Raw genomic sequence first — 14,526 nt, forward strand, 5'->3', positions numbered from 1 at the left:
TGCTTATCGTCTGGCTAGTAAGTCAAGGCAATTCTTGCAACGCCACCCCTTAACTTGTTCAAAACCCCGCCCCCTGGCTGGAACCTGTTGCTTTCACAGCATTCTTTGTCTTTACCATGTGAACGGCTGTGGTCCCAATTTACCCCGTAAGAGGGGGATCTATACAAGAAACATCCTAATAGAAGCTAAGTGTTGGAACTCAAAAGGTTTATAGGCAATCCAGTAACTAATGAATTTCATGAGCATCAGTTTTGAACCTGGATTTAATTTACGAGACACAACAGAGACTTATGAATGCTACAATGACTTTTTCCTATTTAATGCGCAATTAAACCTAAAGCTTCAAATTCACATCACCAACTAGGGAAAAGGATTGAAACAAAGAGGGAGGAAAGCATTCTTTCTTTTTGAAGGGGGGAAAGAACAAGATTCAGTAGTGTGCTGCATAAACAGACACGCATGTGGGGGCTGCAGCCATAGTGACAACATAAGCTCTGGTGCTTCTGATGGCAACACAATTTACAGTGAATGCTGTTGGGCAATAGTTGAACTTCAAAGTGACAATATGAAACCAGGGTGCCAGAAAGTAAGGTGACGGAAGCAGTATCACATTATAAGTGTCTGAGGAACAGGGATAATAGGCTGGCTTCCTATAGTTTCACTCCATCAGACAGTTGATTCCATCAACTTTTATGAAACAGATGCCCATGCAATCAGCTGGACAAATCAATATAAAGATAATAGGATATGAAACGGTAACTAAAGTTTAAAATATAGCGATCCCAATTGTGGAAAAGAAACAGAAGCTTATATTTTTATCAAATGTACTATATACGTGCATGAATTTGAAAGTGAAAAATTCATAGACAATCTTATATTAACAAAACCAGTATTATGCACCTAGGGAAAGGGTCAGGACAATTCTAAGCAACATTAGATCAAACCAGAATCTACAAGTCTCAATTTCATATATAATCGGATGGTAATACAGTGCAATATCATAGAAACGGCGATAGAGAGCAGGAGAAAAAGAAAGAAAGCAGGATCTCTATTTTAGGTACTAGAAACATGCTTAAATTTGCAAGTTTAAAACTCTCAGGTAAATCTTTTAGTAACAATAGCAGCATTTTACAGTTAGGTAAGGGACAAGAAATCCGCAAAAATTTGCACTTGAATTCGCAAGTCTCAAATTCACATCTAATCTGACAATAACTCAATGCAATGTTGCAGAGAAAGAGAACAAGAACAGGATAAAAAGAAAGAAAGGAAGAAGAGACGAATACATTTAAAAAGAAACGAAACATTAAAAAGTCACTAACATTGCCCTTGGGTATTATAGTCTTTAAGCATTTTAGCATGTTCCAGAATCCAGATGCATTACCACACACCAAAGCATACTTACATTGTACTTTGGTATACTTTGAAGGGCATAAATTTAGTTATTGAACTGTAAATAATGAAGTTTAAAACTACGATTAAAGATAAATTTATATGTGGCTTTAAAATTGGTTCGGCTTACCAAAGCACTCAACCCCAAGACCAGAAACAAACATAATTAGCTCAGGAAAAACCATGATTAACCCCCCCCCCCACCCCCCCTTATTACCAAACCCAGGTACAACTCATCTTACTTATAGAAAACAAACTGAGAAAACCTGACTAAGGCAAGGTTGATATGCATCTCAAGATGCAGCGAAAAAAGTTGCATGATTAAGCTTGCTTAACCAGACCAATTTCTTTTTCTTTTCTCAACAAATGAAAGCAAACACTAAATTTATTAGTCATAATTTCCAATTGAACAATAAATTTAAGAAAACCATTAATAGTTTCTTCAGCTTCAGATCCTGAAAATGGGGAAAAAAAAGAAAAAAACCTGGGTTGGTGAATTTTGCTTTCCACTCCATGTCTCTTGACAAAAAAACAAGCATTTTCTTCTTTTGGTTGAGCTGAGGCATAACCTCTGAAGGAGATACATGAGCATAACAAGATCTTTACAAACACAGTTGCTGTTGTTCATTTATCTGGAACTATTATTTCTGAAGAGGTATATATAATTTCTGGAACTACATACAGAACTTACCAAATTATCCTGATTTTAAGAAACGTATAAAAAGAATAGAAAGGAAAAGAGAGAAAAGATAAAAAACAGCTTTGTAACAATCAATTACAAATTTCAATATACAAATTCATAAAGCAATAATCCAATAGGGAAGATAACACACTGATTGATAACTACTTGTTGTTTTATATGTTACTATTGTCAAATTAGCATAAGCATGCATAAAAGGTACCTTATTAATAAAAGATTAATCTGGAAAAACAGGTTTAAGAATAAAAATATATAGGAAGAATTAGAAAGGCATTTATGGCTTTATATTATGACAGTCTAATTCACAACTTGACCTTGCTTGAAATTATTGTCAATAGCAATTACAAATTTCAGACTTCAATGTCAAAAGTGTTATACAATAATTGGGTGGCAGAAAACTACACCACATACCTGGTAACTTGAACAATCTTGAAAACAGGATAACCAAAACCATCTACAGACTGCTATGTCTTTTATCAGCCAGCTATATAGACATAAAGAAATTAATTCCAATATCCTTAAAGCAAGTGGTCAACATTCCTTTGCATCTCAGGGCCTAATTATTGCATTTTATGATTCTAATCAAAGTTTTCAATGTTGAATTTATCATTTATAGCAGAAGGCCCGAAGAATGAATATATATATTTATATATATGTATATATATTTATAGCTGCTAGCACTGGATTCAACAAAAGTTATTGCTCCTCACGAAAACAACAGTGGTAATATCAGTGAATAAACTATTATTATTGTTCAAAGTATTTGTTTTATTCATCATGAAATTTATGAAAAGAGTAAAGAAAATTTCCTGTTATTTTTGACATGGGTACTTCAAAACATGATGCTAATTCACACCCTCAGTTTCATTTAAATCCTACATAAAAATTCGGGACTTAATAGTTACATGATAGACAGTAATGAAGTACCAGGCCATTGAACAACAAAAATCATTGCCAATTATCATGTTTTCGCATGGTGCCCTACAGCTCAATGATCAAATTTTTGGATGAGCTCCACAGGGTAAAGATCAGTGTGATCATAGCCAGTTACCTAATAACCATAAAAAAGACTGATTACTGATGAGTATGTGGCCATTGTTTGAGGATATCTGGATGCTAATACCTGCACCATAAGTGGCAATGCAGAACCTATTCCACTGTTTCCAATAGACATATCTCTTCCACAAAAATATTAAATAAAAACAAAATTGTTTTCATATTCATTTCTTAGAAGCATCTCAAGAATCATATAACTGATAAATTACAGTATAAGCACGGAGAAAGTAGCACTTATCAGCTTAGAGTTTGATAGCCCAAGGGCCCTTGCAAACCATCCTGTCTTGTATCACTCCTTCCCATTAAGGAGGGCATCCATAGGAAAAGTTTCCCTAGCTCTTTGCCTATTGTACTAGGCTGCCTACCATTAATCCCAAATTTAGCTCTCTCAACAGCTTCCATTATATCTTCCCTTGTCAAAGTTTCAGCACCTGTAAAAAAAGCAGAGCAAGACAAATTATTCATGTCTCTTACTATAAGTTTACAGCTGAAACATAACCATTATTCACCCAAAAAAAAAAAAAAAACGAGAAGAAAATGTAAACGAAGAAAAAGGTATGTGCATGCTGCAGGGGGGGTCTGCTTTAATGATGTTCAACAAAACTTTACAAAAAGCAATGATCAAATCTCAAAGTAAGACACGTAGTAGAGGCAATGCAATCTAATATCAGATGGTAATGACTATGTATCAGCTTCTCACCTCTACGAGCAGCAAGTAAAGCAGCTTCATTGACAATGTTTGCAAGATCAGCACCTACAAAACCTGGGGTCAAGGAAGCAACTAAGTCGGCAATAAGTTGTTTGTCTTCTTCTAGAGGAACTCCTCTCAAGTGCACAGCCAAAATCTTTCTCCTTCCTTCCTCATCTGGTTCCCCCACCAACACTTTTCTCGAGAAGCGACCAGGGCGACAGAGGGCTGGATCCAATGCTTCTGGCCTATTAGTTGCCCCAATAACAACCACTTTCATGTCTGACTCAAATCCATCCATTTCTGTCAGCAACTGCAGCAGCAAAAAACAAAAGATTTTAAAAGCCCATCAATAGCAGGAGAGCATCCAAAATTTCAGGATTTTACAAAAATTTTATTAAAAGTAAAAAACAAAACAAGAAAGAAAATTAAAATAATTGCAAGGATAACTCTTTCAGATTAAATAAGATTCTCAGATAGAACAAAATAAAAAACAGTGGTCTGATTCGAAAGAGCCATATTTACACAGAAGTGATAAATGTTTATTAAAGCCACGATTTGATCAGAACAGTAATGAATTTAATAATATAAGTGAAAAGAACATAAGCAATGCAACCAGGGTTGAATGTTAAAGTGCCTGGTTCAATGTTTGGTCTCGTTCATCATTGAAACTTCTACCACGCTTCCCTCCAACTGCATCAAGTTCATCAATAAATATAATCGACGGTGCAGATTTCCTTGCCACATTGAAAAGGTCTCTAATTCGAGCTGCTCCTCTTCCAACAAACAATTCAACAAATTCACTAGCTGATACGCTGAAAAAAGGAACTCCCGCCTCTCCAGCTACTGCACGAGCTAGTAATGTCTTCCCTGTTCCAGGTGGACCCACTAGCAGTACACCTCTAGGCAATTTTGCTCCCAGTTTTTGGTAATTTATAGATCCCTGAAGGCATGAAACTATCTACAAAAAAGAATTTGTGTCAACAGAGCTAGCCAACAAAAACGTACTTCATTATTCATGAGAGATTCAGTAAACCTAGCTCACAATAATAAATATAAGAAACATCATCTCTACTATGACAACAATCAAAAACCTCTACCAAATTAGTACTTGCACTACAAAGAGCTAAATGATCTGAAGTATCTGCATAAAGGATTCTTTTATCACTCTGTCTCCAAACAGACCTAGAAGCTTCCATGATAATATAATACAAACAAGAGTAAGCCACAGAAAGGACACCCTGTTAGCAAACCCCCTGCTACATGACCTAGGGATCTTGTAAAACCAAATAATTTGATTTTTTGCTAACTAAGTGCAACATGTCAAGGGCCACACTATTATAATCGATATCATCAAATAAGTCTCAAATGCCTTAGGAAGCAAATAAACGCAAGAAGGGGAGATCAAAGGCATATAAGATATCTCTACATATTAACTTTCCTATTTCAAAACCCAGAAATGGACTTAGGCGTTGCTTGGTAGGGTGGATAGAAAAATAGAAAGATGGAAAATTGGAGGAGGAGAAAAGTGAAAAGAAGGGAAACCTACTTTTTCTTTCCATCAGTATGCTTGGTAGGAAAGATAGAAAGTGGATTGGAAAAAAACATTTTCTTTCCATCCATTGCTTGGTAGGGTTGGAAAATGAAAGCAAAGAAAATGAAAAGTATATTATTTTATCATTACACCCCTTCTAAGTTAAATAAAATGGTAAATCTAAATAAGGATGGACAATTTTGTAAATATGCAACAGTTAACTCATACTTTTCCCCTTTTCTCTCCTCTAATCTCTTCAATTTGGAATGATTTGTATTTGTGAATGAGGATGAAAAGTGTAGATGCAAAATACTAGATATTAGATTCATGTTACTATAATACAGATAGTAAATCTTTGACATCCTCGAAAGTCCTAAAAGTAATATTCAATGAAACTATTGTTGCAGCCTTGCAGGTTTTCTAGCTTCCGTAGACTATATTATATACAGAACAAATTTGAATGATTTCTGGAAAAGAAGCAAAAAGACCTCCTCATCATTAATTCCATATGCAGCCAATGTGAAAGAAAGTCTTGACAATAAAAATTAAAAGAAAAAAAAGTGATATTCATTTTATGAAACTTCAAGAGAAGTGCTTACCTCCATAAGCTCCGCCTTAGCAGTATCAACTCCCTCCACATCATCAAACCCAATAAACTGATTATTTGGACGCCGCTTTCTTGCAGGGCTATTAGCAGCAGAAAGTTGACGATACAGAAGCCACATCAAAGGTGTTAAAGGAACCCACAAGGATAGTATTGTTATTAAAGTACTCCTCATCGACATTAGAACTGACTGAGGAGCTGAGCTATAAGTTGTTCCCTTTTCTCTCATCAAACTAAGAAGAAATTTTTCATCATGATCAATTTTTCTTGTCAAATACTGCCACTCAGAAGTAGAAGATTGAGGTCTTGAAACTTTCTTAAATAGACCTTGTTTTTGCAATCGCCTACCTTCCACACCATCATCTTGTGCAGCCATATCAGTTACATTTTCAATTGATTCATTCACTGCCAAAGATTCTTCTTCTGAATTTTGAGTATCTTCAGCACTTTTAGAATCCATATTGAAATATATACGACGAGAACCCTCTTCTAGCAAAACCTTTGTCACAGAACTATTCTGGAGGCTTGTTATCAACTCCGAGTAAGGAACAATCTTAGGAGATGGCAATGCAGTTAATTTCAAGAACAAATAGCACATCGCCAATGCTAGAGATATTGTACTGCAGAGAGTAACTCTTCTTATATTCTTTCGTAGAAACATTCCGATATCATTTAACGTTGACCTAACCGAAACTCCCTTCATTCTTATTGTTAATAACCGCAACCTGGGACGCAATCTTAATGAAAATCTTTTCCTCACATTACTACTTTCTCTTTTCCCTAATAGGGTTTTCCTATCTCCATTATTTCCCCTCATCAATAACCTATTATGTGCCTTGCAACAAACTTGAAACCCCAATAAAGGAACCTCATTTCTTCGTCCATTGCTAACCAACCTAAACCTATTATCACCAGAAAAAAACAAATTCTGGGTTTTGCTATGGTTATAATTATATATTCTAAGTGAATGAAAGCAAAATGAACTACTAGAAAAGCTATTGTATCTCCTAAAAGACTTGGTTTTTCCACTTGCAATTACCGAGTTTTCTTTACTAACAAAAAATCCATTATTGCAAGCAACTGTGAAACAAGCCATGTCCCTAGTACATCAACAACTACAAATTGGGAAGAGAGAATACCAACTAAAGCTGCATAGAAGTAAGAGAGTTGATAGTTTTAAGCCAAAGAAGGGTTCTTTTTTACCTGGATTTAAGAGCTTGCCAACATGGGGATGAAACTGAGGAATGGAATGGACAGAGGGCTATTTCCATTTTCTCTCTGCTGGGTTAAGGTTCTTTGCAGAAGATCTAACGGCCTAAAGGAAAAAGATTATCCAATTTTAAGCTATGGATGGTTTGATCATATTCTTCTGTATGTATGCGTGGCCCCAAAACATGGATGATGTTTCAGGAGTTTGGGCTTTTGGGCATTCAACAGCTCAAGTGGGCCGGGATGCAGGTGTCTCCGACAAGTGGCCTTGAGTGTAATTTTGTGCACATTTTGGGCTTTTATTTTGTCTAGAGGAAAATGTCATTCCCGTTGTTGAGGTGCACTTTTCGGTACGGTAAACACTAAACACCACGCATAGAGCTTCGATTGGTTTGGGAAGAAGTCCAGCGGTAACCAATAACCAATCCACCAATCTTAGCATTTTTTTTAGGGATGGTAAACCTATTTTGCACAATAGATAAGCTCCTCTTTGATCAGGCTGAAATTCCCCAGTAAGCGGCCCGGTATTTTTTTGTTATATAATTTTCAATATGGGTTTTTGATTTCTTTTCTCTTGATTCATTGACTAATTGGCGATTTCATGATAATACCCATTTCACAAACATTGATGGGTTTTAAGTTTCTCCCCATTATCTTCTTGTTTACAGTTATTTTTATAATTTGCATGATTTAGCCTGTTGAGCCTTTTTTTTTAATTACTTGATTGTGTTTTTTGTTCAAAGTCTAATGGTGATTCCATTAAAAAAAAAAAAAGTCCAACGGTGATTGTTTTAGTGAAAAATGTTCAAGTTTTTGTCTTGTAATATATAACCTTATATCATCCTCCTTTGTTTAGCCTTTTGTTTCTTGGATTATACTTCCCTTGTTGTACATTGTTATTAGTATAATGAATTTGCCACATTGTTGTTATTGATACCATTTTCTATATTCATTACTGAATGTGATTATAATTTTTAAACATAAGCATGTGGTATGTGCTCATATTCTTTCAAAATCAAAGTTGTCATATATTTGCTTGGATGAATAGAAGGTTGTAAATATCATTTTTGATAGCTGCAGCCTGCGGTAAGGTCTGCCCATTCGATGCTTTCATTATTTTATCTAGACTGTCTGTGATGAATAGATTTGTCTTTTTAGAATTCACTTGCTTTTGTCTTGGCAAAAGTCATTGTAAGTGTCATCATTGATATCTCTTTCCGCTTTCAGATTCTGCCTGTATATGTGATCAAACATTTTCCCAGTGCTTTATCATGCCAAGGGATAGAAAGCTATGTGGTTTGCCTCTAGGCATGTCTTTGATTCTTTGAATTAGTGAAATGGAAAGGAGAAGAGCAATAGATGACTATGAACCAGGACCAGTTCCTCCGCAAAGACCCGTGGACAGATTTGGGTTTATAAAGCAGGATGTTAGTAACACTCCAGATGGTTTAGTGAAGAGTAGGTTAGCCGTTGAATACGAGAGGTATGCTTTTTCTCTAATGATATTTGTTCAAGCTCTTTTAGTTGATATGAGTGCAATTCTCCCTCTTTATGTTTTTATAATTTGTGCTAGCAAACATTATTATGTTTGTCATCTATGGTTGTTGAAATTTTTCAGGGAAGCTAGAAGGGTTAGAAAATGGAGAAAAATGATTGGGGTTGGTGGGAGTGATTGGAAACACTATGCTAGGAGAAAGCCTCATGTGGTCAAAAGGCGTATAAGGAAAGGAATTCCTGATTGTTTAAGGGGTCTGGTTTGGCAGTTGATCTCAGGAAGTCGGGACCTTTTGCTGATGAACCCTGGGGTTTATGAGGTACTTCTTTTAATTACTTGTAGGTTTGCTCATTCTCTTTTAACTGATGGTTTACTTATTATTTCTGAATGTTATGGCCTTTGCTTGACTTTTATTTTTTCGTCTTTAACTTGTAATGTTATTTTTGCTAAGTTCTCCAACACTCATGGGAAAAAATTATCCTCCTTCCTACCTTGTTAGTATTTTTGTTTATCCTCTGATTCATGCTTTCTATATCCTCAATGCAACCTTTGGGTGTTTAATGCTAACCTCATGTATGCTCTATTGTTTAACTTAAATTATAACTGGGGTTTGTCTTATTTTATGTATGGACATTCGTCAAACCTACTGTTGTAAGTTTTTTGTTTCTTATATCAAATTATGGTTGAGTCATCAAAAGAAAAGGAAAAGAAAAGAAAAAGGAATATTGTGTTTGATAAAATGCACCCAGTTCCCTCATCATTGGGGAATTTGAACACTACTTCAATTTACCAAAATTGGTTTTAATGCCAGACCTTGTACTTATTGGGAATGATGGCAGCTGAGGTTTTGAAAATTATAAATTTGAAGGAAACTTTCTACAAAAGTTTTTGATATGATTGCATTAAGCATTATTAGCAAGTTGCTAATAGATGGATTGGTAAAATCACAAAATACCTAACTTTCTTTCTGTGCCAGGATAAATTTATGATTGCTCTTGCTTGCTGTTACTATAACATTCTTGTTTTCATGAACTTTAACCTCAAGCTTTTATAGGCATGAGCTGGGAAATGAGTTCATCAGTTTCATCTTATAGTCTTTTAAGCAGGTTTCTGTAAATCATTTGATGAGACTGGTGTCTGAAAATTTAAATAGTGGTTCTATTTACTCCACCTAAAATCCTTTTTTATACAATTCCATGAATGGATTCATTACAGTTGGAGCTCAATCCCAAGTATTGCAATTTGTAACATACCATTTTGTTTGGCAAATATGCTGGTTGACTCCAACATGGATTTCATTGGCAGAGCCAGGTTCAGTTATATCAGACCAAACCCTTTTAGACGTCATACACAGCCTAGTTTGTGAAATGAAAAACAGTTTTCAAGGGGTCATTTAGGGTTATAAAACTGTTGACGTTTAAAACAAAAGGATGGTTAAGAAGATTGGGGAACAGGGGTGTTGTTTTCCTGCAGGAGATGACTACTTTTGGCTTTTGAAGATCTGAGAAGAGTTCTCAATTTTTCGTGTTTAAGTAGTTTAACTTTCATTCTAGTTTGTTTTGTATCTTTATGGATGCCAGCTTTTATCAGAATTTTGTATAAGGTCATCGAGTTAATGTAAAAATCAATCTTTAAAAGTCAAACATCATTGTAAATTGCTTATGCATTGGCATTTCAGGGGATAATGGTGCCAACTTCCAAAGTATTTTTGTCACTTTATGTAACTTTTGGGTTTGTTGGATCAGGTGTTTGTCCTTCCCTATCTATCCTTGCTCATTATTTGATGGAGCAGGTTAATATATGGTTGGTTGATGATGATGGTCTGATTGCTGGAAAGTTATTTGCTCGTTTGCTTTTGAGGGAAAAAAATTGTTTTTCTCTTTTGGACTCAAACTGTTTTCTGAGCTTGAAGGGTTCTTTCCTTTTTCCTGTTTGAAATTTTTTTCTTCTACTGATAGTCTTCTTCTTTGTTCTTCATGTGCTTTGCTGATGAAACTTTATGTCTGTTGCAGCAACTTGTAATATATGAGACCTCAGCTTCAGAACTAGATATAATTCGGGATATATCTCGCACCTTTCCATCACATGTTTTCTTTCAGCAGAGACATGGACCTGGTCAAAGGTCCCTTTATAATGTTTTGAAGGCATACTCCGTCTTCGATAGAGATGTTGGCTATGTCCAGGTTTGTTTCATGTGTCTCAGCCCTCATATATTTTGTCCAAGGTAATAATGCTATTTTTTTGTTCAAAATGCAGGGAATGGGTTTTTTGGCAGGGCTTTTGCTTCTTTATATGAGTGAAGAGGATGCGTTTTGGTTATTGGTTGCATTACTGAAAGGGGCTGTTCATGCTCCTATGGAAGGATTATATCAGGTATTTCTTGTATTCTAAAAACTTATATTGCTATCTGAGATGCAACATTTTAGGTAGTTAATGGTTTAATGAGGAGTTAGGATAGATTGTAATTGCCAACAGTCTCTTACTTAGAAAATGACATATGACTTTGTAGTAGCTTATAGCAGCTTCTGGTGTCAGACTTTAAGTTCTCTCTTATGTTGATTTTATTATTAGTTCTGTGACTGGATCCATGAATTGTACCTAGATTAATTTTGCCACGGCAATTGTATATTTTAGATTATGAATGGGATCTATGGTTTTTTGTGCTTATCAGATATGTTAGTATGCTTATAGAGTATCTGCTAATATCTTAGACAATCTTAGTGGACAGCAGGGCACTGTGATGAAATGAACCAGTAATTTTGGACTTGTTTTGTACTTAACCTCTGTTTTCAGCCTTTTCTTTTTTGCCTTTTCTACTTTTTTGAAGTTATGTTCGTTTGAAAAATAAGAACTAGGCTCCTCATTTCTGCTTCTTCCAAAGAATCTCCCTTCCATCGTTTTATGGTGGTATGTCATATTGTTTGGTTGGTTATGTACAACATTTGGCATTCTACTCTGGTTTATAAGTTAATTGGTATTCCTAACAGCTTTTTGAGGGAATAACTGTAACTCAACTCCCTTGGAATTTATTGTATGTTATCTGTTTAGGAGCTTCAATTCTTCTAGGTGCACCTCCTTGTATTTTACCACCTGCAGTTGGTGCATTTTGTTACTGAGCAGAGAGCCATATTTAAGTAGCAATCAATCAATTATATATTGTTTCTGTTGTTTGAAAACGTTGTATGCACTTGGTAGGTGGGGCTGCCTCTTGTACAACAATACCTGTTTCAATTTGAACAATTGGTGAGGGAGCACTTGCCAAAGCTGGGTGAGCATTTTAGCCAGGAGATGATAAATCCAAGCATGTATGCTAGCCAGTGGTTCATAACTGTATTTTCATACTCATTCCCGTTCCCTTTGGCTCTTCGAATTTGGGATGTCTTTCTCTATGAGGTCAGTTATTTGAAATTTGATATACGTTCCAGCCATACCATAAATTACATGCTACATGGCCTGAATATTGGTTTTGAGTAAAAAGAAATTCTTTCAGCAAAAAAAAAAAGAATAAATTTTTTTCTTTTTCCAGGGTGTCAAGATTGTCTTTAAAGTTGGTTTGGCACTTTTAAAATATTGCCATGATGACTTGGTAAGTAGTTCAGGATATCTTATCGGCTTTAGATTCAATTAGCTAATTTTTTTCTTCTGCTTAAAGATGGTGGTTATGTTGTTTCATCAGATAAAGTTATCCTTTGAGAAACTCATTCATGCTTTGCGTAACTTCCCCGAGGATGCAATGGATCCAGATACGTTGCTGCCTATGGCTTATTCAATCAAGGTTCTCTCTTGCTCGCATACACACACACAAGTATTCACAGCATTAAGTATTTTAAATTTCGTAATTAACATCATTCGTAAGATCTGCGTGCATTTTCTTGTGGCATGATGATCTCTCTCTCTCTCTCTCTCTCTCTCTCTCTCTCTCTCTCTCTCTCTCTCTCTCTCAGCGCTGGTGATGAACATTTATTTGAATTATGTAAAGATTTAACTTTGTAATATCATTTTTCATGCATTTGTTGATGAATTTCTGTTTGATGATTTGCCTATTGATTGTATTTGCTGATTTTATTGATAGCACGTGTATGAACTGCTCTGGCTTGAAATTTCTTGATTTGGTCCAATGTCTTAATAGTTTTGGATGCCTTCCCCATATTGAATAATTCACTTGTTTTGCATAGGCAATATTGTAAAACTTTGTTGAATGTCAGTGTGGAAATTTTATTATTTACTGAACAAGATTTTAGAAACTTTGAATGCAAATTAAAGGACTCTCAGAAGTATATGGTGTAAAATTGGCTAGGCGGAGATTGTATGGAATATTTAAGAAATATATAAATCTTGCATCACCTGTTGCTTAGTTTGTATGATGTTGCTCGTTATGGTAGTGTGAACAGCCATTTATTCAACTGTTGTTGTGAAAAGCCTGGTTTAATGTGTTGCTCAGGGCTAGGATACCCATGCTAATGATTTCTTGCACTAAAAACTAATGACTATGCTTTATCACTTCTACAGTACACATCGTGACTTATTAATAATTTCTAGTGCATTTGTGAGCTTAGTAATGAATTTAAGTTAATTACTATATATATATATATGTGTGTGTTTGATTCATTATCAGGTATCCAGAAGCTTAGAGGAATCAAAAAATGAGTACGAGAAGAAAAATGGAAAGCTCATGCAATCTACAGAATTTATCAGGAAGCAGAAACAACTGCAATGAAGGTTTGCTCATCTAAGGGCAGGCTAAGCTGCCAGTCAACATGTGCATTCTTATTCTTACCATTATTTTCCATTTCTTGCCATGGCCACTCTAGTGTGTTAAGAAGGATATGCTGAACATTGACTTCTGGACAGACTGATTGTTCATTTCTCTCCTCTCGTTGGCGAAGCAATTACACTCAATTGCTTTCGCTTTCAGTAGTTGATGTGCTTAAGAAAGTCTACAGATTCATACCGTATGTGCTAAATCTTTTCAGACTGTAGAAGCAGCTGTGGTGACTTATAAACCATCTTTGGATACAATGATGGATCTTTGTGATTATTGTGTGAAAAAAAAAGAAGAAACAAGGAAAATAAAAAGAAGGAACTCAACTGAGAGAGAGAGATATATATTGTTTTGTTTTGTCCAAGCACTAGTTTCCAATGAATGCCTTGTCTTCGTGCTGTCTTTGCATTGTGATAAACTTATTTTAGCAATAGATGTAAGGTTGGTGGTGGCATTAGCTGGTGAAAGCAATCAGGGTGACTTAAAAGGATTATTGAGGGTATTTCATCCTCCAGTCTCGGCTCCAGATGTGAGTAACAGAACATATGATGAAGGAAACTTTCCAGACGCCATTGGGATGTCACACATACCAAATAATTGTGTTTGAAAGTGCCCACCAAGGCTTCAATTCATCTTCTCAAATACATTTTTACTAAATCCTTTTGAAGAATTGCCGCTATTGTAATAAACTTGTAAGAAAACTTACAAAATCCATCTAATAGTCGTTTTACTTTATATATATATATATATATATATATATATATATATAATTAATGTTTTATGATTTTTAATGTTAAGAATATTTTAAAAAATCACGAAATATAAATTTTAAAGATAGAAAAAAATAAGAATATTACCTGTTCAAAAAAAGATTTAATTTTGGGACATCAAACAAGGGAAAAATTAACAAACAAGAAAGTATAATAATTGGTTAATTATCTTTATTTTGTTTTCATTTTCTCATGAAAAGGTTTTAATGATTAAATTTGATATTTTAATTAACAAGAGTCGAGATTGAGAAGTATAAAGATTGAGTCACATTTATGGGATTTTAATTGGGTGGCATAAACATAACAGTGAGAATGTTCT

General features: G+C 35.0%; 2 protein-coding genes across 3 annotated transcripts; one reads left to right on the top strand and one right to left on the bottom strand.

The window, feature by feature from the left end:
• Nucleotides 1-3,281: 3,281 nt before the first annotated feature.
• LOC18602156 (cell division protein ftsH) lies at nt 3,282-7,306 on the bottom strand. The gene is made up of 4 exons (XM_007033358.3): nt 5,967-7,306; nt 4,471-4,794; nt 3,846-4,146; nt 3,282-3,576 (listed from the first exon to the last, which is right to left on the bottom strand). The coding sequence occupies exons 1-4, from the start codon at nt 7,065-7,067 to the stop codon at nt 3,383-3,385; spliced, it is 1,920 nt and encodes a 639-aa protein (XP_007033420.3). The 5' UTR covers nt 7,068-7,306; the 3' UTR covers nt 3,282-3,382.
• A 203-nt stretch (nt 7,307-7,509) lies between these two features.
• Nucleotides 7,510-13,892, top strand: LOC18602157 (uncharacterized). 2 transcript variants are annotated; one of them, XM_018119767.2, is made up of 9 exons: nt 7,510-7,704; nt 8,408-8,663; nt 8,799-8,994; nt 10,688-10,858; nt 10,932-11,048; nt 11,871-12,068; nt 12,202-12,261; nt 12,352-12,450; nt 13,291-13,892. In XM_018119767.2, exons 2-9 carry the CDS (start codon nt 8,518-8,520, stop codon nt 13,390-13,392), a joined length of 1,089 nt encoding a protein of 362 aa, XP_017975256.2. In that variant the 5' UTR covers nt 7,510-7,704; nt 8,408-8,517; the 3' UTR covers nt 13,393-13,892. The 2 variants fall into 2 exon arrangements, with proteins under 2 accessions (XP_017975256.2, XP_017975255.2); XM_018119766.2 differs by having other exon boundaries at nt 7,510-7,692.
• The last annotated feature ends 634 nt before the right edge of the window (nt 13,893-14,526 follow it).

Source organism: Theobroma cacao, chromosome 4, assembly GCF_053813885.1.
Source record: "Theobroma cacao isolate CCN51 chromosome 4, ASM5381388v1, whole genome shotgun sequence".
Taxonomy (NCBI): Eukaryota; Viridiplantae; Streptophyta; class Magnoliopsida; order Malvales; family Malvaceae; genus Theobroma; species Theobroma cacao.